General features: G+C 28.7%; 2 protein-coding genes across 5 annotated transcripts in view; both read right to left on the reverse strand.

The window, feature by feature from the left end:
- Positions 1-1,582: 1,582 nt before the first annotated feature.
- LOC106621727 (putative uncharacterized protein DDB_G0271606) lies at positions 1,583-7,492 on the reverse strand. Its single transcript, XM_070109302.1, has 2 exons — positions 5,973-7,492; positions 1,583-5,889 (listed from the first exon to the last, which is right to left on the reverse strand). Exon 1 carries the CDS (start codon positions 7,490-7,492, stop codon positions 6,629-6,631), a length of 864 nt encoding a protein of 287 aa, XP_069965403.1. The 3' UTR covers positions 1,583-5,889; positions 5,973-6,628.
- Positions 7,493-7,621: 129 nt separating this feature from the next.
- The window catches only part of LOC106623366 (terminal nucleotidyltransferase 5C), a 252,625-nt gene continuing 234,575 nt past the window's right edge, over positions 7,622-25,671 (reverse strand). For 3 of the 4 annotated variants that reach the window (XM_070109300.1, XM_070109301.1, XM_014240699.3), the window contains one exon: positions 7,622-9,325. In XM_070109300.1, the coding sequence (XP_069965401.1) occupies positions 7,622-9,325 (1,704 nt within the window). Of the gene's footprint in view, positions 9,326-24,483; positions 25,283-25,671 lie in introns of all 4 variants that reach the window. The other variant, XM_036377879.2, reaches the window with a different exon arrangement.

Below are 25,671 nucleotides of genomic sequence, written 5' to 3' on the forward strand. Positions count from 1 at the left end.
TATTATGACACAGTCCGAATTCCGCAATTAGTTTTTAATTTTTGAAAAATGTTACGGTGGTTTTCTTTATATTTTAGAAATATTTAATATTTTTAAGTTTCATAATTATCCATAATTTTTTTTTCTTTTTACAATTTTTAAAGCTTTTTAAAAACAGGCGTTTGAGTTTCCAAAATTGCGCTAAATATTATTTTTGATTTTCGAATTTTTTTTTGAATTGTTGTGAATAGTTTAAGTTTTCAAAATTTCTTAAAAGAAATATTAATTTTCAGAATTTTTAAAATTGTTTTTAGCTTTTGGAATTAATTTTTTGAAATTTTTTTTTAACTGGAAAAAATGTTACACATATTTAGAAAAATTAAACAATATCAAAATTTTTTTATTTATTAAAATACATATATTTTGAACAAATTGCATGTTCGCTTTTTTCTCAGTTTGTTACATTTGTTTTTGTAATAGGTTTTAAGTCTGTTCACTGTGCTCTTGAGCTTAAAATCGGCTCTGCTCTTTGCACTTGCTAAATATTCTGCTTCGGTTTAGCTTCTTAATAGCTGCAAGTCTTTACAATTAAATTATTTCTGCTTTTATTCATTATTATTGTATTTTTTCAGCTTTTTACTTTTATTGCAATAATTAAATTTTTTTATTGAAAAATGTGTGGAAAAATTGCAATAATTTCTTGTTTTCTTTTTGAGAAATTTGTGGAAAGTTTTCACTTACTTTCATTATAGGGAAAAGAGGCTAATGCATGTAGCCCATACATTTTTTGTTTTTTGTTTGTTTTGGTATTCATTCATGATTTTTATTAATTTAACCTCTCTGTTGTTTTTTATGACCTTTGAAACATATTTACTTAAATTTTTTTTCTCGCATCTTGCTCTTTCATTAAAAGCAGCCAAATTTTGGACAAAGAAATTAAAAATAAAACATAAAAAAAATTTAATAAAATTTAAAAAGTATTTTTTTTCATCTCTGCAATACCGTTTCGTGAAATAAATACCGCCACATTGTTATCAGCTTTTTTTTTTAGCAGCTTCACATGCTCGTGTATGTGTGTCAGTGTGTTCGTATAAATTTTTTTTGAATGTTTGTATGTATATAAAAATTATCATTCTTTGCATTATCACCAAGTAGTCGTTTTGTTTGTTTTTTTGTCATTTCTCCTTAATATTTAAATATTGTATTTTTGTATTGATTTTTTTATTTCTTTATTTTTTTTCCCTTGCTCGCATTATGTAACCTCAAAACACTTCTCGCAATCGTATACAATAACAATTATTAATATACATATGTGTTTGTATGTATGTCTTGGTATTTATGTTTTTGCATTTGCTTAGTTTATATAACTTCCTTTTGTCTATTCTCTGAAGTTTCTCGCTTTCGAATTTCTCTCAAAATGGACTTTTATTTCACATTTCCTCCGTTTTGCGGAATTTTCTTCCCTAACTGCCCTGCTTTTTATTCAAGTTTTTGTTTTATTTTTATTAATTAAATTAAATTTAATTATTTTCTCAATTTACAAATACAAATACACAGTTATGTACTATAAACTCAGCATCTCACAGTAAATACACTCAAAATATTTGTTGTTTGTAGTTTTTTTTCTTGTTTCTTTATTTTTATAGTTTTATTACATTTACAATAGAGATTATTTATTATTTATGCATTTAAAGATTATCACTTAAAATTAGTAATTTTTTCAAATAATTTTTGTTTCTATATTTATACTTCTTAAACTAACACATACAACTTTATTTTAGATGATTCTTTTGTGATTTCGGTTTTATTTCAAGTTTATAATTATTATGTAGTAAAAATTCTTTAGAAGTGGTATTTGTTGGTGTGTGTGGATTTTCGTTTGCGCGCATGCGCATCGTTTTGCTTCGCTTTTTACATGTTGTTGTAATTTATATATGCCTATGTGTTTGTATGCCCTTACGGGTAGTGAAATTTACTTGTTGCGCAGGTTCAACTCTCTCTTTCGTGCTTAGCAAGCGTAGAAGGGCAGCGCCACTGAGGGTTATTTTTAAAGAATTTGTTCCCTGTTTTAAACTTGTTGTTTAAGTTTTTAAATGCCAAATACTGCTGACATTTTTCGATAATTTTTTCCATGGTTTTTTTTTAGCTTTTTTATACCTTTTTCTTCTTTTTATAACAAAAATATTATGCGGAGTTTGTAAATTGCACTAATGTATGTAATTTTAAAATTTTAAAGTTTTCTTTTTTTTTTGGTTCGAAATTAATGTAGAAGTTCAATAACTCCATATGACTTTAAATTGAAAAAATTATTATTTAAAAATATTTGTGTCACAAAATGTTCAAACATCGATAAAAATAAATAAAATATTTCAAAACATTTTTTTACAGCAAATTAAGAGAAAAAAGTTTAAATATAAACAAGCTTCAAGTAAAAGTGAATTCAAAGTTTTCATAAATTAAAATTCGAAATTTGCTATGATGGTAATATTTTACAGTTTTTTGAAGCCGGAAATTAATGAAAAAGATGTTTCAAATCTAAATGAAAATTAATTGGAAAATTGCATATTTCAAATTTATTTTAAATTTTCATTAATTGAAAAAAGTTTACTTATAGTAAAATGCAATAAACCAGCCAAAATTATATGGCAACTAAGACAAAAGCTCTAAATTAGTGTTTGCAATTTTTTTTTAAGTAAGTAAACGCACAACATATTTTTTAAAATTTTTAAAAAATTGTCTTGATCAAAACAGTGTTTTTTTTTACATATTCAAAAGAATGAACTTTCTTAGAAATTTTTGTAAATAATACACATCAATTGCCCTTTTTCCAAATTTTCAAACACGTTTTGAAAACAAAATTTTCGAAAAAGCTACTCAATTTCGCGTGTGTGTAGTTTTCTTCACACAAATTTCATGTTTAAAGATTTTTTAAATTAATTCTGTGTTAAATCTTGGCAAACGTTTATCGACTTTTTTCACCACTCCGCTCTTCGCATGCAGTTACTGTACGGTTACAAGCATATAATCATGTACATATTTAGTTAACAGTTAGTTTTCTTAGAGAAAATGTTGCAACATACATTTACAATAAACGCTAGTTACACACAGAGTTGTTGTTTAACTTTAGATAGATTTACAACTATTTTTGCTTTTCGCTAATTTCTGGGCGGCTGAAAAGCTTATACATATATAATATATGTACTTTTTTAAGTTTTTTGTTTGAGAGTTTCTTGTTTTTTTGTTTTGTTTTTGAGAATTATTTTTTTTTAAGATTTGTTGTTATTGTATTTCATAAATTTTTGCGAAGTTTCCAAAAGTACACAGTGATTTTATGTTTTCTTTTATGTACATATGTATATATTATTTTATGCCATTTACATATATACATATTTGTGTTGTTGTTCTCTTTGTCATTATTTATTGCACGCACCACACATGTTATTTATTTGTATTTGTTTTTCACTTAACTTTTCGCCGCTTACAAACATAATTATACATACATACAAGTATTGTGAATTGTAATGCTTTTTCTTGCTACTAATAATTACATATATAAGTATTTAAAATCTCTTAAATATTAACAAAGTGTGTGTATGTCTATATATATAAATGTGTGTGTGTATATTTAGTTGTGTTTGTGTGTGGCGGTGCTGGTTCAATGTCAATAATTGAGCGCAATGTCAAAGAGATACAATTTTTTCTTCAATTTTTCTAAAATAATTTTTTATATTAAAAGTTTTAATTTTATATATTAATTAATTTAATTTTTAACTTTTTTATTATTATCATTTATTTATTTATTTTATTTTATTAAAAGTTGTATTTAATTTTTTTAATTTATATATATTTTAATTTTATTTATTTATTCATTTTGATTTTTGTTATTCCTTTTTTTTTAAAATATGTTATACATTTTTTTCAAAATATTTTTCTACCCATTATTTTTTTTTTAATGTAAATTTTTTACTATTCATTTTTTATTTTCTTTGTATTATTAATTGTTATATTGTTTTATTTAATTATTTCATTTGACATTTGTTTAATTTTTTTAATTTTCTTTTCACTAAAATTTTTTTATTATAATTTTTATTTTTTTTATAAATTTTTTTTTGTTAGTTTCTAAAATTATTTTATTTATTTTTATTTTCATATTATTTTATTTTTTATTTATTTCTTCTTTATGATTTTTGTTTTAAATTTTTTTCAAAATATTTTTTATTTATTTGCTTTATAAAATTAATTTTATTAATTAACTTATTTAATTTTTTATTTTATTTTATTTTTTATTTGTTATATTTATTAACATTTTTTGTATTATATATTATATTATTTGATTATTTCATTTTTTTATTCACTTTTTCACATTATATATTTTCTTTATTTATACGCTTGTTGGTATATCTGCATGTATAAAGTTTTTATATGTATGTATGTGTATAGTAGTAGTAGTTTTTTTTTGTATGTAATTAGATATATTTTTATAAGTATAATATATATATATATATATGTATGTAGATATATTTATATGCAATAATGCAGACTAAATTCTATGGAAAATTAATAAAAACGAAAGTTAACGTAATCGCACATACACAACTGCTTTCGTAACGCTGCAGCGTAATTTGCGATAGGTATTACATGTAGTATGTGTGTGTGTGTGTGTGTCTAAATAACACTGCTGCACGCAGGCAAGTTCATCTTATAATTAAATACAAAATAATTAGAAAAGATACCATATTACATATGTATATATGTATAATTAACATGACAACAATCGCAATATCGTAGTATTATTTTCAATCTTTATTTTCATTATTTTTAATGTTTTACATTCTCTTTTTTTGCTTACAATCACTTTCTTCACAATTCCTCACTTGTATTTTCTTCTTCTTCTTCTTCAATCTTACCACAATAACATCAACTTTTGCAGTTTTCACCGCTATATTAAATATGTGGCGTAAAAACAGTGAGTACAATAAAAAAAATCAAACATAACGGTAAATAAAGAATTCAATGTCAAGAAATTACAAATCAATAGAGGAGTAGCGTCAACATTTTTATATATAATATACATATGAATACATAGTAATTATAAATTAATGGAAATCAAATTAACATCACTATAAAGTTTTTCGTTTTTGTATTTTTTTTAATATTTTTTTCTTTTTCTTTACTCATTACATTAGATGCAGTACATCGTAATCATTGCATATGTATGTATATATATGTGTATGTGTGTGTTTGTAAACATTTATGTTGTAAATTATTATGTAAATAGTAGTAAGTATGGTATAAAAAATAAAAATATTATAATAAAGTACACAGTTAACAATAATTAGTGTGGACACAAACCAACCAACGTAAAACAACGTGGTAGCAGTGACGCAAGCCGACATGTAACGAGCAGCAAAGCAGTCAAGTTGTAAGGTTACAACGCCGCAGCAAGAGGGAGAGAGAGAGAGAGAGAGAGAGATGCAATGATAATGAGGGGAGAGAGTGAGAATGAAAATTAGCGGAAGTAAATAGTGACCAAGAGCAACAACAAAAACAATAGTTGAGCAATGCAGGTATGCAGCGCAACAGCTGTTTGGCGCCTAAAGGTATGCAACTCCAGTACACACAGCGGTAATCTGCATGAGGATTCGAAGAAATTTGTACTTTAATCGCTGAGTTCTTTATTAAACTTTCAAAGCACAACTCGCAGATAATTGCGTTTTTTCTGTAATCAATACTGTCTTAAGTGGGTGGGAGCTTAATTTTTGCTTTATTCAGTAGTCGAAATTCTGTAAGCTTTCAAACATAAAATTCTATTAACTATAAATCTATTAAACCCATGCCTAAAATGACAACAGTGCGCAATGTGGAGCTTACATTTTCGTAAAAACTTTCAGCAGTTGAAATTAGGAGCATCTTAAAAATTTTCGAAATTACAACAAAAAAAATTGAGTATAAAATTTCTGCAATTTTGATATTTCTCAATATGGAAAGTAAACATTTACTGGAAGCATAATTTTCCGAAGACATAATTCGACAAAGTTTAATTGTTAATGAAAGCTTGATTTTTTTTTTTTGAAAGCTCTAGTATTTGTTGAACAAAGCTGTTAGCGCTCACTGAAAACTTGATTTGTCGAAGGCACATTTTTGCAAAGTTCAATTTTTAATGAAAGCTCGACTATTCCGTAAACTTTTTGTTTTTTAAAGCTTCATTATCTGTAGATCGAAGATGTCAGAACCTAAATTTGTCGAAAGCAAAATTTGACGAAATTCAACTTCGAATAAAAGCTCAATCTTTTCGAACGTTTAGTTTTTTGGAAATCCCTTTTCTCTGAAGATCAAATGTTAGCCCTCACTGAAAGCTTGATTTGTCGAAGGCACGTTTCTACAAAGCTCACTTTTTAATAAAAGCTTTGTTTCTCTAAAGGTTAATTTTTCGAAAGCACACTGTTTCACAACCTTACTATTTCTAAATTTGCTTCTCTCAAAAATTTCTAATGAACAAATCCTTTAACAGCGCAAAAGTGTTTAATAAATTGTGAAGAAAAAACTTATTCTTGATTTGTCTTTACAAAAAAAAAGGAGGACAATTTGGTGTCTTTGACAGCACTTAGTTGTCTAGCCTATGCACCTCTGGCACCTACTTTGACGCCCATCAGCTGCTGTAGACAGCAGCGGTAGGCTCATAAGGATAATAATGCACAAATTGCTGTTGTTGTTGTTGTGGCAAGAACTGTTGCTGCGGAGCGAAGTAGACAGCTATTTGCGGTTGTTGTTGTTGTTGCTGCCGTTGATATTGTTGCAAAAGCAATTGTTGGTTATGTTGTTGTTCCAACAACGGCAACTGCATTTGCAATGAGAACGGTTGTTGTGGTAGTGGTAATGGTGGTAGTGCAGACAATGCCGTGGTTGGCATTTGCTGCACATAGTAAGTGGATGATGGATGGTGTGTTGTTAGCAACTGTTGCTGCAACAATTGCGCTTGCTGTTGTTGTTGCAAAAATTTCGATTGTTGTTGTTGTTGCAAAACTTGCGTTTGTTGTTGTTGCAAAAATTGCGTTTGTTGTTGCTGCAACAATTGCGTTTGTTGCTCTTGCAACAATTGCGTTTGCTCTTGTTGCAGCAACTGTGCTTGTTGTTGCTGCTGCTGCTGCTGGTGTTGCAATAGGCATTGCGCGTCGTAGCAGGGAATCGCCAGCATATTATTAGCTGTCGGCGTAGCAACCGTTGTTGTTGTTGGTGCTGTGCTTGCCGACGGCACATAAGTTGCAAGTGGTGCTGTTGTAGCATAGCTGCTGCAGTTGGTGGCTGCTGTTGTTGTATTAGCATTTAACGCATATGTCGGCACAACGGCGCAAATATTGTTGTTGTTGCAATTGCAATTGCCGCTTGATTGTGGATGGCTTGCGTCTGCGTCTGCTGCTGCTGCTGTTGTTGCCACTTCAGTTTGCTGATAGTCAAAAGCTGTGGCCGCTGACGCTTGTTGTTGTAGTTCCTGTTGTTGTTGCTGTGCCCCCATCACTGTGGCCTCTACTGCTGTTGCTGTTGTATTTGTTGTTGTTGTTACTGCTGCTGCGCTTGTTGTCACTGTTGCTGCTGTTGTTGTTGTTGTTGCGTCTGTTTGCCCCGTCGCCGGCTCGTTCGTCAATCACGTGCTCAACCACGTTTGGTTGCATGTGCAAATAGCCGGAATCACAGGTGCATAGTAGACGCCATTGTAGACCAAAATGGTGGTTGTCGGCTGGGCCACAGCGGCGTGCGTCTGTATCGCCTGCACTTGTGGCTGTTGCTGTACTTGCACTTGTTGTTGCTGCTGTTCGCCGGTGGCTGTCGTACAGCAGATGGTCGCTGTTGTTGTTTGTGGTGAAGCTGTGGGCGCCGCCTGCAAGTAGATTGTCTGTGTTTGCGGCGCTTGCAATTGTTGTGGTTGTTGTTGGTGCTGTGCTGTGACCAGCGTTACTTGTTGATGTGACTGCTGTTGTTGTTGTTGCTGGTGCTGTTGTGCTTGTGTTGTTTGCACATCGACTGGCTGCTGTTGTTGTTGATGGTGATGGTGATGTAGGTGATGTTGTTGTTGTTGTTGCTGTTGTTGATATTGCTCCTGCGCCTGTTGCTGCTTCTTCTGCTCCTTGTAGAGCACATTCGTGGCCAAATTCTGTATGAGCAACATGGTCTGCCGCCGCTCGTGCCCCATCAGGCACACCGTAGACATTTCGACAACTTCGCGTAAATGCATCAGGTACTGATATTGTAGGGGCTCCTCGTCGACACCCCAGAAGTGATTGGACAAGTACGCCTCCAGCTTTTTGGTCTGCGTATTGATGTCGGGGAAATCGATGAAGAATCGTGAGCACATATAACGTTCTAGGGTCTTGATATGTTGCGGATCGACTGGCTTATAATTGCGCACCAAGAGATTGCAATACTTGAGCAAACCGCCACCGCGTATCTCTTCCGGCTGTCGTGTTGAGATCAATTTCTTTTGCAAATGATAGAGCGCCTCCTGAAAGTCGCCATATACCGATTCACCGACCACAGTTGGATAGAAATTCTCCGATATGGGTAAGGCGGCACAGTCGTAGAAGAGTAGCAACGAGTCCAAAACGATTTGAAACGAATCGACTGAGAATTCAAACTGACGTCGCATTGTGTCGACAAATTTCAGTTCGACATTCTTGTGACCCGGCGAATTGCCGAGCGATATTAGTGACCAACGATCACCGTCATTATTATTATTCACCTTAACCATTTTGCCGACGTAAGCCTCCTTCAAAGCGCACGGCATAATGCGCCGTTTGCACACACCCTCCGGCAAGAGGTCTAACAATGTATTGAGCACGGCCGATTTGACGCGATCAAAGTGACGTGTCGATGTCAATTCAATGGCATAGATCAAGTCCAAGTCATTGTATGGCTGATTCTCGGAAGCTAAAACATGACTAGCTGCGCCACCATTTAAGCGCACATCCTTGACTATCACACCGGCACCGCCCACACTAACATCTGCCTCCAATTTGCGACGTACCATATTGACCAAATCTTTGAGCGGTACTTCTAGTGTGGGGAAATTACCACGTCCATGTATGGCCACCTTTTCGTCCATGACATCGTGCAATTTACGCACCTGTTCGAATGAGAGCACGGCCAAACGTTGTGTTCCGCCCGTGTCGACACTCTCCAATGAGCCATGATCCGAAGCCGAAGCTATCGATGAACCCGAACTGGGTGAGGGTGGTGGCGTCTCAGTGCCACCGTCCGAGTGGAAACCGTCGTCAATTTGATAGACATCCATTCTGTTCGAACGCTGTTGATAGTGATATGACGATTCGGAGTGTGCGTCTAGGGTCCCGCACTGCAAATATAAAGAGAAAGAGAGAGTTTATTAATAGTTTATTTGAAGGATTTGAGAGCTAGTTTGAGAAGAGTAAAAAAAGGTAAATTTCTTTTAATAATAGCCTATGAATCTATTAAATTTAGGAGGAATTGAGTATTCCAGTTATTTAATGATATTCCCTTTCACGTGTCTTCCCTTTATGTCTCAAAAGTACTTATTTATAAACACAAGTTCGTGAAATTCTACAGCAACTCTTCAGTTTAGTAAAATTCAAGCGCTTTTGTATGAAACTAAAAACTATAATAACATCTATCTGTGACCTCACGATCAACGGCAAGCCGTTACAATTGCTACTATTACATTTCAACAATCTTTATTTCATAATAATAAATAATTGTATCATTTGAGGTTATGTTATACTAAAAAAATCAAAAAAAAAAAATTATTTTCGAGAGAATGAACTTGATGAGTTTTCTTTTATGAAAATTAACTGTCAGCAGATGTTTAGTGTGACATTTTTTTTAAAAAATTACTTTTTATTGAAATTTCGAACAAAAAATTTAGTAGGCTTTGTTTCAGGGGCGGAACCAGGTTTTCGAAAAAGGGATTACTATACACAAAATTACAATTGGACACCCATGGGTGTTCAAACTCGAAAAACCCACCGTGTAGAATCGAATGTTTCTTAAGGCTAGTACTTTACGTTTCATTCTCTGATTAATATTATCAGTTATTCTGTGTAGAGTCGCGTAACAAACAAACCACTGGTATATAACAAATTACATTTATATTGAGCGTGGCGAAAAGAATAAGCCAAGAAGTAGAACACCAAGGCTTCTTACCCTATTTGAGTAAAAAACAGTAAATATTCAATATATATTTTTTCATATTAAAAATTAATTATTTTGTTCAAACTTTTTATTATTTCAAAGATACGTATTTTAAAAAGATTTTGTGAAATTTTCAAAGGAAAATATTCAAAACTAGGTCATTACGACGTTATTTCCGGCAGGCCCTCGGAAAAAAGGTGTCTCCGCGTTGATCATGAAAACTAGGTATTAGACGAAGAAAAAACAGTGAAATTTGTATTTTCAGCAGACGTTTTGATAAAAACAAATACTAATTTTGGTGAATATTTCTCAATGTCTTTGAAATTGTAGTTAAAATTAAAGAAAATCCTTCATTCAAGACCATGTAAACTATACCTCAAAGAACCGTGTAAAATTTCATTAAGATTGGTTGAGTAGAGTATCGAGTAATCTTAACAACCGACCTTGAAAACACAGCTTCGAGAAAAATGAGCTAAAAGTTTTAGGTGACTATATAACTGACCTCGAGCGCGCAACTTTTCAAGGCTGTATCTCCAGAACTATTACTCAGATTAACTTGAGCATATAGGAAAATATTCTAGAGATGTTATAGAATTAAATAACACATTTAAAAAAATCGTTTTCAATAAAATTTATTTAAAGATGAAAAAATATAAATATTTTTTCAAATGTTTTTATAAAAACTATAAAATATTATAATCTTTTTTTGTTTGTTAAGAATACAAAATTGTTATGTAACTACACTAAACTTTAAGCAGGGTAACGGCTGCACATTTTTCTCTCATAGCATGCATACAGCTTGCAAGAACCTTTCTAAGATATTAGAGGAGATCTTGAATTTTTGTTCAACCCAATTTGATTATTTCGACACCCATGTAACTCGAGAACACCTCCAATGAATAGTATATTTTTTTCTTGACTTGTTTTTCACTATATTTGTATGTATAAAAATAAGTAAACATAGCGTTGCCACATTTTGTGTATTTAATATTCAAAATTTTACTTGAAATATTTGTTAATACTTTTAGTTGACTAATTTAGTATGTAATTAATTTTTGGCAGGGCTATAGCTGTCGGGTATATATAATTAGATATACATAAAATTAATCAAATATATGTACATACATATGTTTGTTTTCATATAAATACTGGAGAAGGTTTAAAAACTAGTTTTGGTACCTTGAAAACACCGAAGGTAAAAAATATTAAAAGTATTAAAAGTAATATTTTTTTTTAATTTAAAAATTTTTTTCTTTAATTTTAATCATTATTTGACGTTTTGGCATTAATGCAATTATTTGCAAATTGTGTTATTATTATTTTCAAGTCAACACACCACAAATTACTGCACTCAAGTCGAACTTAGAATAAAGTTATTTTGCCCCCGATTAAAATGTAAATTAGCGCTTTATACAGTCGCGGCTTTTGTGTCTTTCGGAATAAGTACGAATATATGTATACATAAGTGATATAACACTTACATAATTTGAATTTGTGCTCATTTGTGCTTATTTCGTGGAGCGCAAAGGTCAATGACAATACTAGCGTAACCAACACACACAAACAACCACACTCAAAAAATTAAAAGAGAGATAATGCAATAATAGCACAAGTCAAATGGGCTGGCATAGTAACGGCAAAAGTTGAAGACTCGTCGCCCACACAAACAAACGAACAACCGGCAGGCCGACTGACTGACTGACTAGCGTGTGGTATAAAAAATTCATATTTGAATTATAGGCTGACTGTACATGTGACACAAATTATACAATATATTGAAGGCATATATAAACAGGCATATGCATATGTGTGTACAATATACATATATTCATACTGAGATGTATATGTATAAATATATACATACTTATGTATGTGCCGTCAAATACTATTCTGTTTTTAAAAATACACAAATTCCTGTTTAGCGCTTCGTGGCACGTGTTTATCGCGTTACTTTTCTTCGTTTGCAACGAAATTAGTTTTATTTCTCTTGCAGAATGCGCTAAAAAACGCTCATTAGCAGCGTAAATAAGTGAAAAAGGTTATACAAATGCTTGTAAAGTTTATTATTTGCATACTTTCGTATCTACATACATATGTATGTGAAATCGCATAAATTTAAATTATGCCGTTTTTGATGGCGTTTTTCTATAAAGGCTACGTGGCAGACTTAACGAGTGGCCTCACTCATTAAAGCTTCAAAAAATTGTTAAAATATTTATATGAAATCACTTTTTCGACTGAAATATTTATGGTGGTTAGTAAATTGTTGAAATTTTTTCTCAAAATAAATTGAGCTTAGCTCCTTTTGCCTTTCAGCTTAGAAGAGAATTTTAATTTATATCTTTTTATTCGTATTTGCCTATAAAATTCTATAAGTATATGTACATATATATTTTTTATTTATAATTATAAATAAATGCATATATACATATGTATGTATGTATATTCATATATTAAATTTGTTTCAGCGCAAATAATTGCTGCATTATCACATTCTTAGTCAAAACGTTTAAATATGGATGTGCATAGACACATATAAATAGGTACATATGTACATATATTATTTCTTACCATGTTCATACAATTACAATGGCATACATATACATATATGCTTACATACATATTATGTACATTTGTATATGCTTTCAAGTGCTTGTAAACAACTTAGAACAATTTGTTACATACTTGCATATGTAAATATTTACATCTCCTAACTCGACTCATATAAATATATATATGTATATATGTACTTGTCCATATGTATGTATACATATAATAATAATTATGTCGAAAAAAGCATCAAACATCCGTATAATTTGTTTTTATTAAATTTCCAAGAAATTCATTTCATTATTGTTATTTCAATAAGCTATTATTTCACATGCACACCTATACTATATGAAACACAGGAACATACATAAATATGCATATGGTATACATACATATGTACATTTATAAATATTTACAATGTTGAAATAAAAGCAATAGCAGCGCCAATATGAAATATTTTTTTATGTAAGTGTGTATATACATAATTAAGACTCTTCAAAAATGTACAGCGCTGTGCAATAACATAGAACCGTTTTGCAAATATTGTACTTTGGTTTACTGAACCGAAACGTATTAAAAGCAAAACAAAACGTTTACTTCGGTTGCACCGAAGCTATAATACACTTCAAAAGTGCATTTTTATAGCACAAACGGGTTTAAAAAGACCTTAATCTTAATTTTGATAAATCAGTTTACATGACAGCTGTATGCTATGGTTGTCCAATATTCAGAGATTGTAGCGTTCTAGCTTCCCTTGTGAGCAAATAAGGGTGATATTTATATGAAAATGGCAATAAGAGTCTATTACCGTTATATGAAGATTTTTTAATAAAAAATTTTGTAGGAAAAAGGCCTTTGAAAAAAAATTGAGTAAAATTTTCATCATTCAAAATTTAGTAAAAATCACCATCACAACGAGCTCGGCGAATGACTGTGGTTTACAAAAGCACTCAAAATAAAATAACTATAAAAATGTATTCTATATTTTTATAACATTTTTTTATTTTTATTTAATAATATAATTTTGTTATTTGTATAATCCTTCTCATATTATGAAAAATTTTTCACTGCTTTTAGCAGAAATTAATTTCGAACAATTATAATGCAAATAAAATAATTAAATTGAGCTATAATGAGCATGCGCTTCCATTATCCTGCACAGCACTGTATACTTATAAATTCAGTTGTATTTGTGCTGCTAAGACTTTAAACCTTTGATAATTGATTGATTATTGTGATAATTGTAGGCGCGCTTTAGGCAATACAAAATAAAACTAATTTTCAAAGATTCCGGGTTGTTAGAAATTTTTTATTATCATATTTAATGAAATAATATTCCAATATATAATTAGTATGTACCTATAAGATATTGACTTGTTATAAGGCAAAAAATTAGTGGAATGTCATTTTAAATGATTTAGTAAAATATTACTATTTTTCAATAATTGCCACAATTTAAATTCCAGTGCTTTCAAAACTTTGAATACACACACCAGAAGGAAATGCGCGTCTCTGTAGATGCGGACTAGTGCCTCAGTTTTTGAGTTATCGATTTGAAACTATGCACACGTCCTTTTCTAGCCAAGAAGTTGCTCATTTGTCGGAATTGACGATATCAGATCGACATAGCATATAGCTGCCATACAAACTGAACAATCGGAATCAAATGCTGGTATGTAAAACTTTTCTGTTTGACAAGATATCTTTCTAATATTTGGCATGGATTATTGTCTAAGGCAACGGTACAATATCCGCATATATTGTTCAGATCGGACTACTATAGCATACGGCTGCCATACAAACTGAATACACGTGCATATATAAGTAAATGTATGTTTATGTATGTAATAAATTCATTGCAACATGTGACTGCTATATTTATTACCGATTATTGTTGTTATTGTTAGTTACTTTGATGCACTAGATAGTTTTCAGTGCGCTAAAATGCAAAAACAAACAACAACAAAAATAAAATAGAATAACAAATGTAAAGCAAAATATCCATGTCATGCGAAATGCAATTAAAGACACTCGAAGAGTGTAGAAAAAGTGCAAACGCAGCAAAAAAGTATTTATAAAAGTCATAAACAAATGCAAACGAAAATGGCACACACAACTAAAGACGCAGATAAAAGTCATAAAAAGTGTGCAATTTGAAAAGCATGTCTACAGATGTTTAAGTAATATGAATATGTGCCATCGATGTACATACATATATGTACATATGTATATACGTATGCGTTTATTTGGCTAAATATATGCTATTTGTATGAACATATATGTATATGTTATTTGTGAAAAGAACTTATGAATGACTCGCTAAATATATCACAAGCATTGCAATGCCAATTAAATGGCAACAATGAACTGGAACATAAAAATGTGGAAGAAAAAGAAAAAAAGATGTATTTATGATAAAAAGTAAGTGAGAAAATGAGATAGTTTCTCAGAGTGAGATAACTCAGTTACTGTCTCACATAGACACTATAAATCCACTGGGCAGATGGAAATCAGTGTAAACGGTATTTGGGGTTAGGAAAGATCTGGAACAGGTTTTAATAAAGTGAATGACAATAACAATATTACTTAATAATTATATTCACTTAATTTTATTGAGATATCTCTCTCATTAAACGATATACATATACAGTATTTAGTAAATCGAAAGCACGAAAATCATTATATTAGGAATGTGGGACCCAGGGGCAGGTCTGGACCGACTTCATTTTGATATAAAACAATAACATATGTTCACTTAATTTCATTGAGAGAACTGCTTAACTAAGCGATATATACAGTATTTAGTTTATCGGAAAAAATAAAATTATTATAATAGGAATGTGAGACCCAAAGGCAGATCTAAACCAATTTCATCTATTTTTATAAATTATTGAGGATTTATTTTATTAATATGTATATGTATATAAGACACAGATATGTTAGAAAGTCAAGCGTCTTAAGTCCTTTTGCATGTATGTATTGCATATGTATGAGTGATAGAGAAAGTTATGAAACGATTTGAACCATTTTTGCAAGATATATGCTATATAGCAAGAAAAATTCAGGTGTTAAGTGTCGTTTCATTATACTCTTTAGTGGCCAAGTTGCGTACAGTTACACTTTCAAAAGGAAATGTCGGATACCCTATAAAGTATATACATATTATATATATGTAAATCATTAGCGTGGCGAACTGAGTCAATTTAACCATGTCATCTGTCTGCTTATTTGTCGAAACTGCCGATACCGGAAAAATCTAGCATATATGTAGCTGCCGTACAAACTGAACGATCGGAATTAAGTGCTTGTATGGAAAACTTTTTCATTTAACGAGATATCTTCAAGAAATTTGGTAGTGATTATTATCCAAGGCATTGTTCAGATCGGACCACTATAACAAAAGCTGTCATACCAAAAGACTGATCCAAATAAAGTTCTTGTATGGGAACTTTTTTATTTATAAAGGTTATTCTAGCTTTGATGCAACCGATTTTTGCGTTTGGACAAGAACTGATTTTTTTGAGAAAAGATCAGAGCTAAAAGTGACAAATCGAAGACGACTATAGTTAAATATGTAACTACAAGCTTATACATATATAGTTCAATCAACAAAGAATTATACCAAAGCAAAAATTATCTACTTAAATACTAAAGTAATAATTAATTTAAAATCTTTCGAAAATTTTAGAAACCTGCAGAAAATTGAGCCAGAATTGAGGAAGTCAAAAAGTCATAATAAAACATACAAAAGACAAACAGAAAACATAAATTCCGAAACAGAACAGCTACACTACGCTCAAACATAAGAGGGACGAATTAACTATTCAACAGAGAGAGCAGCGAATACTAAACGTATTTGAAATATATTTTATATATACATATGTTTGTATGTTTGTATGTACATAAGTAGATATGCACAAGTATGCAGGCATAATTTTTTCTTGTTTTTTGTTTTTGTTTATTTGCAGTTTTTGTTTAACTTGCTTTTGTTACATTACTTGAATACTAATTTCTTCGGCACTCTCAATTTCATTCGACTTACTCATACAGTATGCGCATTGTTTTTGCTTTCGACGCTTTTCTAAACGACTTAAGCGGGTTTGTATGTATGTGTGTATAATTATATATATATATATATATACACATTTTGTGTGCTTGTATGAATGTATGTATGAACAAATAAATACTTTTACGATTTTTCTATTCGCACATTTAAACATGGATTTTGTCACATATTTGGTATGCCTACACACAAATGTATATACATACATACAAGTATGTTTGCATATGCCTATATACAGACACATGCATATATACGATACATACAGACATACACTCATCCAATTTATGTCATGCCTGATTGATTCAGTGTGAGCAAATGGCAAACTGACGGCGATTACCATTCAAAGTGTGCATTTGAAGCAATCATTTCAAATGTCATGCAACAACAATAAAAAGAACAGGAGCGAGAAGAATAAGAGAGATACAAATTTTGTACCGAAAAATATCAATAAAGTCGATGACAAAGTATTTAGACGGCAAAATGGTTACATATACACTTGTATATACATAGATATATATGTACATAAATATAAATATATAAGCATGTATATATATAAGTAAACACCCAAAGAATGTTGTAGCTAAAAGTGGCAGTGACAGAAATATTTTTAAAATGTATACATACATATGTATGTCTACAAGGCTTAGTGGGTGCCGGTAAGAGTGGGCGTCATCCACACTACATACACAGCCATACAAGCAGACATACATACATGTATAGTCATGTAGGTACGGTATGTATTTATAAATTATTGTGCACTTAGTTGGCATGTGAAAGAATTTGCAAGCGAGAAAAGGCAACTCGCTACAGTGAAAAATACTTTTCCCGCTCTGTTGGTCAGTGGCGCGGCAGCACAAGCAAGAACCACAAAAATCAAAAATTAAGAAATGTTCACCTCGTTGGCATACATTTTTCGTACATTCAGCTGTATTTACATACATACATATGTACTTATGCATGTGGATATGGGCTTAAATAATCGCAACGACTGTAACGTCGTCGGCAAAGTGAGAACTTGACCTCAAAATTGCGCAAAGTATTTCGAACCAAAAATTCACGGAAGTGAGAAAGTGTTTAAAAGTTGGACACTGCAATTTTGCTACCGGAAAAAATCACGAATGCAGCGGAGGCGACATTTAAGCGGAAAGTGAGGTTAGAAACAACAGAAAAAGAAAGGTATTGAACGAAGGTGTGTGAAAAATGAAAAAATCTAAATTAAAGAAAAATTATAAAATTTAATCAAAAAGAAAGTGTAAGTAATAAAAAATTAAAAACATTATATAATAATAATAATACCAAATAAAATAAAGGCAACAATAAATTAACATTTTAAAAACTTTTAAAAATAATTTTACAAAAGACTTAATTATTAAAAGCTCGACATTTATTTAATATAGACTTGTATTATTGTATAACGAAAAAAATGCATATAATGTAATAAAGTCATTTTAATTCAATTAAAGACAAAAAAAGTTAGAAATAAATATTATTTTTAATCCAAATATCTTAAGAATAATATTGTTTTGGCATAAAAGTAATTAAACAATTTTTTTTGATATAAAATAAATTTCAAAAATTAAATTAAGACTTAAGATATAATTAAATGAATAAACAGAAAAAAAATTAAATAAAAATAAAAATTAATTAGATTAACTAAATAGCAATGACATTTTACAAAAGTAAAAAAAGTTTAAAATACAAAAATTTTTCCAAAAGTATAATACATTATTGTAAAAAAATTAAAATTTAAGAAACAAAATGAATCAAATAATTTTCCGAAAACTAGAGACAAAAAACATACAAAATAAAAAGTATTTAATATATAAAATTAAAAATGTAATTAAAATTTAATTTTAAGCTTAATAAAAAATTATAAAATTACTAATCAAATTAAAATTAAATTGAAAAAAATACATTAATAAAATTTAAATTTAAATTAAAAAAAAATATTAAAATTTAAATTTAATTTTAATAAGAAAAATCCTATTCAAAAGTATTATTTTTCAATTCGTTGTTGAAAAAATTGTTGTTGACATAAAAAATTGTTAGTTACTAATACAAAGATAAAGCTTGTACAAATTTAAATAAAACTAAATAAAGATTACAATAAAAAATTTTAAATAGCCCAAAAAATGCATTAAGGTGTTTTATTGGTTTTTTCCATTAACTGATGTTTTCACACGAAATCGTTGATTAGTAACAGTATTAATTTAAATCATTTTTTATTAATTAAAAATTATTTGAGATTAGCTTTCAGACGATATTGTCAATTAAAACACTTTCTATATATGTTACACTTCATTGTGCGCACGAGTATTAGGGATGTTGTAATTGTTTGGAAATGTAGGTTTTATTTCTAGCTGGAATTTGCAGTTAAATGCAAACTGTGGAGAAAAATATAAGAAAACTTTGCTGAAAATGGAGCAGAGTATTATTATCAACACCGAAAATATATGCTAGTTAAACACTGCCGCAAAAATAATGAGTTCTTTGAAGGCGTAGTTTAATATATAATACAAGAAATTAAGAAAATTTTCAGATTTTTGCAAAAAATTTTAAAAACAAAAACAAATTGGCAAATAAAAGTATATTATAGCAAACAAAATTATATTTATTCACTTTAATAATTATTTTTGAGTTAAGTTTTAATTTGTCTAAATTATATTTTTTTAGATACTTTGTTGAATTTAAATATAATTTTTTTTTAACTAATTTACATAATTAGAAAACAAAAATGTTTATTTTTTTAATTTTAATTAATTGTTTTTAGTTTTTAATTTATATTATTTTTATTTAATGTTATTTTTTATTGTCTTCTTCGTAAATTTTCTTTATTTAATAAAATTTTTTTTCTTTTAATTAATTTTTTACTTTGCTTCACACATTTTCTTGTAATGTCAAATTTTCGTTAATTGTTTTAATTATAATTTAACTTTTTTACTTCCTACCCATTTTTTCAGATGTATGTATGTACATATTATTCAAACAAATATTTGTATACAAAAATATTTTATAAATTTTAATTATTTTTTAAACTAATTTCTAATATTTTTATTATTTTATTTTTTAAATATAATTTGTTTGTTTTAATTACAATTTTGCTTTTAATTAATTTACATAATAAGAAAAAAAATTTAGATATTTTTTTAATTTATATTACGTTTTAATTTTTTAATTTTCAATTTATATCAGTTTTTATTATATTGTTGATTTTATATTAATTACTATACTATCTAACTAATACTTTGTTCAATTTGCTTATAATTTGCCTTTTGATAATTAATTTTTAACCAATTAATTTTTTATTTAAATTTAATATTTTTAATGTGAAATTATTTTTGTTTAAATTTAAATTTAATTTTTTTACTTCATATAAAATTATACGCACGCATGTACACATGTATGTATATTTCATTCTTTTATCTTTATATATATATATCTATCAATACAATTTTTTCTTAAAAACTATTACAATTCCTATACATACATACATATGTTTATGTTACATATTTGTGTGTAAAAAGTGGGTGTGTTACTAAATAAATTAAGTAGACAGACAAATGTACCTCATGACAATGTTAAGGTGTCTCTGTTAAGAAATAAATTATTTGACTAGGCGCAGAAATGCCATAAATAAAAATTAAATACAAAAACCAAGCCAACCAAAAAAAAAGCTACTGAAAAAAAAATTTTAATTCAACGCAAATAGATGATTGGATGAAACTGTACAGTAAACAACTTTAGCGCAGCGCGATTGTGGTTGGTCTTGTTGCTGCTACTGTTGTTGTTGCTACTTAATTAAAGCGTCTTTTTCGCAATTTTATTAGATTTTCCATTTCAGCTTTTTATTCACGCTCACCACTTGTGTCACACTGACACAATCACACATATACCTGCATAAACACACACACACATATGTACGTTGTAGTTGTTGTAGTTAAAATGCACGTAAATAGTAAACAGAGTTGAACGTCATCGCTTACACGGGCAAAACCAACGCAAACCAAAGCAATTCAAGCGTGTGTCTGCATGTGTGTGTTGTATAAATTAATAAATGTATGCAGGTATGTGTGTGTGTGGTCATATCGACTACTAAAAGTCACCAACACACCTATGCGAATAACTTGTATCTTTCGATTTGATAGCGCTGACCAGCGCAGCTTAGCATAGTCAACAATAATAGCAACAACAACAACAACTACAACTACAACAAAAACAGTAGTTGTAGCTCTAGTAGCAACAACTTTCGTTAAGTTATGCGAATTAATTTTCTAGTGGAAAAAAATATGCATCGAAAAAACAAGCAAACAGACAATAACAACAACAAATTATACATACGATACTTGCACACATACCAACACACACTCAAGTTTATTAAAAGTTATAAAAAGTGGGGAAAAAACAAAACAAGCGCAACAATTCTGGTCATAAAAACAGCAATGTGCGCGTAAATATGTATTGGTTTGCATCACAGTGCAGCAGTAAGTGGCATACCATATACAAGTATATATTTACACACATTATACACATTCAAACATACTTTTGTGCAACACTGTACGCTGCTCTAGGCGTAGTAGGCAGGTCTGTAGAGGTAGCACGCCTCTATATATATACATATGTACTATATAGATATGCCTACGTATACATGCATGTATGATTGTTTGTATGTACATGTATGTACACTTAGCCACTCCAGCTGGCTGGAGATAGCGAGTAGTCATCGTCTTGGATTTCACAAGTTGATTTCTTTCAATTAATAATTGCGGCAAACTACTAATTACGAGCATTTTTTGACTTGCTGTTTTGTTGTTTTTTTTTTTATTTTTTGCAGTATTTATGTATATACTACAAGTATAATAATTACAAAGTTTGTAATATACAATAGTTGGATAAAGTTTTGATATAAAAATATCGCAAAAAATATATAACTTAATGAAAAAAAATTTAAAAAATTAAAAAAATATATATACAAAAATTCTAAAATAATAAATAATAAAAAAAAAAAAATTAAAATTAAATTAAAAACGTTACAGAAGAAAATGAAATAATAATTGCATTTAAAGCTTGCGAACATAAAAGTACTAAGTTGAGTTATGTCATTTTGTCGACTTTTCACAAAATTATTATAGTTTAACTTTTTCTTACTTACAACTACAATGTGACTAAATATAAATATATAATATAATTAATATTTTTGAAAAGGATGAAATTTTCAAAAATATATAAAACAAATAAGGCCGAAGACAAATTTTTAAATATTTATGTTTATTGTTGTTTAATCTATATATATATATGTACATACACTTTAGAAAAAATTATAAGCAATTTAGTTTAGTATTCAAAGAACATGATATTTCTAGTTTTAAATAACTCGAAAGGGGTTTTTTCTTTATCAAAAACAAATGACGATAACTATTTTATTTAAAATCAAAAGGATTATAAAAAAAATTGTCAAATAAAATATTTTCAAAAAATAAAATATGTTCAAAAATAAAATATTTTCAAAAAAAATGTATTAAATATTATTAAAAAAAACAAAAATAAATATCTGACTTTTCGAAGTTGAAAAAAATGTTATTAAAAAATACAAAAAAAAAAAAATTATTTGAAGTCGAAAAACCACAAAACTGTACTTCTACTGGCAAAAAAATGTATGGTATAAATATGTTCATAAATGTATCAGCAAATATTTAGAATATTACATTTAAATAAGTTATAAACGCAAATGTAAAATCAATAATCGCGCTATAAAAATTGTATTCGAAGTCATAATTTCGAAATCGAACAATCACAAGAACTAAGGCTTCTGAATTTGTATATATGTATGATTTTAAATTCCAAAATGCAGATTTTTAAATATATTATATTTTGATTAAAAAAATTCGAGCCGCTAGACGGCTTATTATAGTTCGAAAATTAACACATTTTCTCTTTCTTTACATCCAACATAAGCTTCAAATAAAATTTTAAAAAGTTGTTATAATTTTTTTAAACAGTTTCCTAAATCGCTTTGTACTTAGAAATTTTCGGTATCGAACTTTTCATGATTTATTTACCTACTTATGTACACAACCTGGAATTTTTGCAATAACAAAAAATTTTAATTTTGCTTCTGCGTAAGCTTCTACTACAGAATTCTAAGAAAATTAGAATAAAAAGTCGTTAAGTATTGAGTTCAAAAAGATGTATTGCATACTTTATCGTCTACTTAGATTTTTGCTGTTGAATTAGTAAATTTACATTTTCATTGTTTTGCGTTTTTGTGGTTTTCTAGGAACAGAGAGATTTCTTTCGAGTTTATTTCGGATAAATTAATTTGCTTTGAACACAAATGCAGTTATATATACTTATTTTTCGGAATTTTCAAAACTAATTTTATGTTTTAAGCTTTGAAGTTGCATGTATCATATAAAAAAAGTTTCACTTGTTTCGAAAACTCACTTCATTTTGATAAGAATACAATTCTACTGAAAAACATGAGAAGAAAGAAGTACAAAGGAAATTCAAAAATGAGCACGAAATACTTTGCAGCGTTCTACGAAAGGAAACAATCCAAATTTTTTGATATTATTATGAAATTAAATGAATATGTACAAAAAGATGTTGGTATTCTTAGACAATTTAACATGGCAATATGTTGAAAGCACTGTTGAATTTTGAAAATCACTGGTTTTAAATTTCAAAATGTAATGGAACATTAATTTGAATAACATTGTTGTTGTCAGGAAAAACTTGGTAAAATCGCTTAACTTTTATTTACATAATAATTAGAGCAAATTTTTTAAATTATACATTAATTTTATCAGATTTTATTAATGATAATTTATATATTTTATAAAAACAACTTCACAGTAAACTTAAAAATATGTTTTTTAAACTTTCTTAAACAAATTTTTTGGGAAAAAATTATTTAAAGTAAGACACAAACTTTGTTTGAAAAATGTTTGATATCAAAATATTGTTGAATTATTACTTTTGAAACATTTTGCAAATAAAATTTTTTTTTAGAAAATTTAAAAAAATATTTTAAATAAAAAACTACTTTTGAATTTTTTTTACATTTGCAAAAACTATGAAAATAATATTTTTATACCATTCTAAAAATGTGTGCATATTTTAAAGTTGCCACAATTTTCATTGCATTTTATGCCAATTTTCGCAAATTTTTTCTATCGTTTTCTGTCAGGCATATGCCACATTGGCAATTAGTTCCTTTCACCAGCTGTTTAGCAATACAAAAACAGGTAACTAAATCAGGTAAATATATTAGGTTTTGGGTGCAACAACATTTTAATGTCAACAACAGCGAAGATAAATAAATCAAAATTTAATAAATTTGCGAAAATCGCAAATCGAGCCGCTTGAAATTGTTTCATATTTTTACAAGCACTTTGGCTTGAACATATGTATATATGTAGGTGTGTATGTATGCACATATCGGCAGCAAACGTTGAATAATCTCATCAAATGAATATTATTTTAACAAACGCATAAGTATTTTTTTTCGACTTGCGTTCATTTTTCAGCACTTCCCCAATAAATTAAATATGTATTTACTTGTGCGTTCTGCATTAGTCACCTACTTATGAACTATATGTATGCGCGTATAAATTGTTATTAATTTTTTCTTTTCTTTTTTTTTTTTGCGCTGCTAATTAATCGCACACACATTTCTTAATGTCAAAAAAAAATTAAAACACAACAGTTTATTCCAATTCGCATGAATCACCTACCAATTTAACGCAGGAATCTGCACAGACAGCCGAACTGCACTCCGCTTCAGTTTTTGCACTTCGTTTCACACTCGTTTACTAATTTTTCTCAAATGTATTTTTTCTGTTATTTTGTAAATATTTTTTTCGCTTTTCTGTTTAGTAAAATTTTCTTTGAAAATTTCGCAGAAATCGTAAAATACACAAGTTTTTGGTTATTGTTGTAGTTTTTTTTTTTTTGTTGCTTTTTCGTTCACTCTGTGTGGGTTAGTTTCTATTTGCGTTGAGCATTACAATTTTCGCCTTGAATTTTCGCTTTCAAGTGTACATAGGTAAGCTTGTCGGTATGCGTATTTGTCTGTGTGTTTGTATTGGAATGTGCCAGCTGTCCCTTAAAGACGCAGAAAATGTTCTGCTTTTGACTTTTGCAACTTATTTCTAGTATTTGTTAATTAATTACTTTGATTTTTTAATAATTAGCTTAATTTTGTAATTAATTAAATTAATGATTATTTTAGCTGATTATTTACCTATTATTTAATTAATTTTATTAATTCTTTTAATCAATTATATTATTTTTTTATTTAATTATATGATTTTATTTAATTATCAAATCTTTTTAACTGTTTTTTATTGTTAATTTCTTTCAGTTATTCTTGCACTTTTTTGGCAAACAAAAATTCTTTTGCACACAATTTTCGCGAAATCGTGAAATTGCACCACCTTTGCAATAAATTCGTTTGGTTTTAATTTATTTTGTTTCAGCGTATCGCGTTACGCATTTGGCGCTTGTCGCTTTTGTGACGTTTGTTGTTTGTTGCTAAAAAAGAAATATTGTAATGTAAAAAATTTGAAGTTTCGAAATTGAAAAATTAAGAATTAAGATTTTTTTTTTATTTGGTTTTTGATTTTAAATTTAATATCCAAAAATAATTAAATTTTTTTATGTTTTCAAATTATATGTCTTTCAATATTAAAGTGTTTATTTTATTAAAAGTTTAAATTAAAATTTTTAGTAAATTAATGCGCAAATATTGTTTTTTATATTTACTGTTCTAAATATAAATTTTTATAATATAATATTTTTTTAAGATTTTCATTTAAGATTTTATTATATTTTAAGCTGTACTGTTTGAACTACACTTATACATATATTTTTGAATAAGGTTTTAAAACTTATACTATTTATAATTTTCAGAATTTAAAATT

Source organism: Bactrocera oleae, chromosome 4 (genome assembly GCF_042242935.1).
Source record: "Bactrocera oleae isolate idBacOlea1 chromosome 4, idBacOlea1, whole genome shotgun sequence".
NCBI lineage: Eukaryota > Metazoa > Arthropoda > Insecta > Diptera > Tephritidae > Bactrocera > Bactrocera oleae.

Bases quoted from the DNA above. Each gene is read 5' to 3' on its own strand.
- LOC106621727 (XM_070109302.1), bottom strand. From the start codon at position 7,492: ATGGGGGCACAGCAACAACAACAGGAACTACAACAACAAGCGTCAGCG.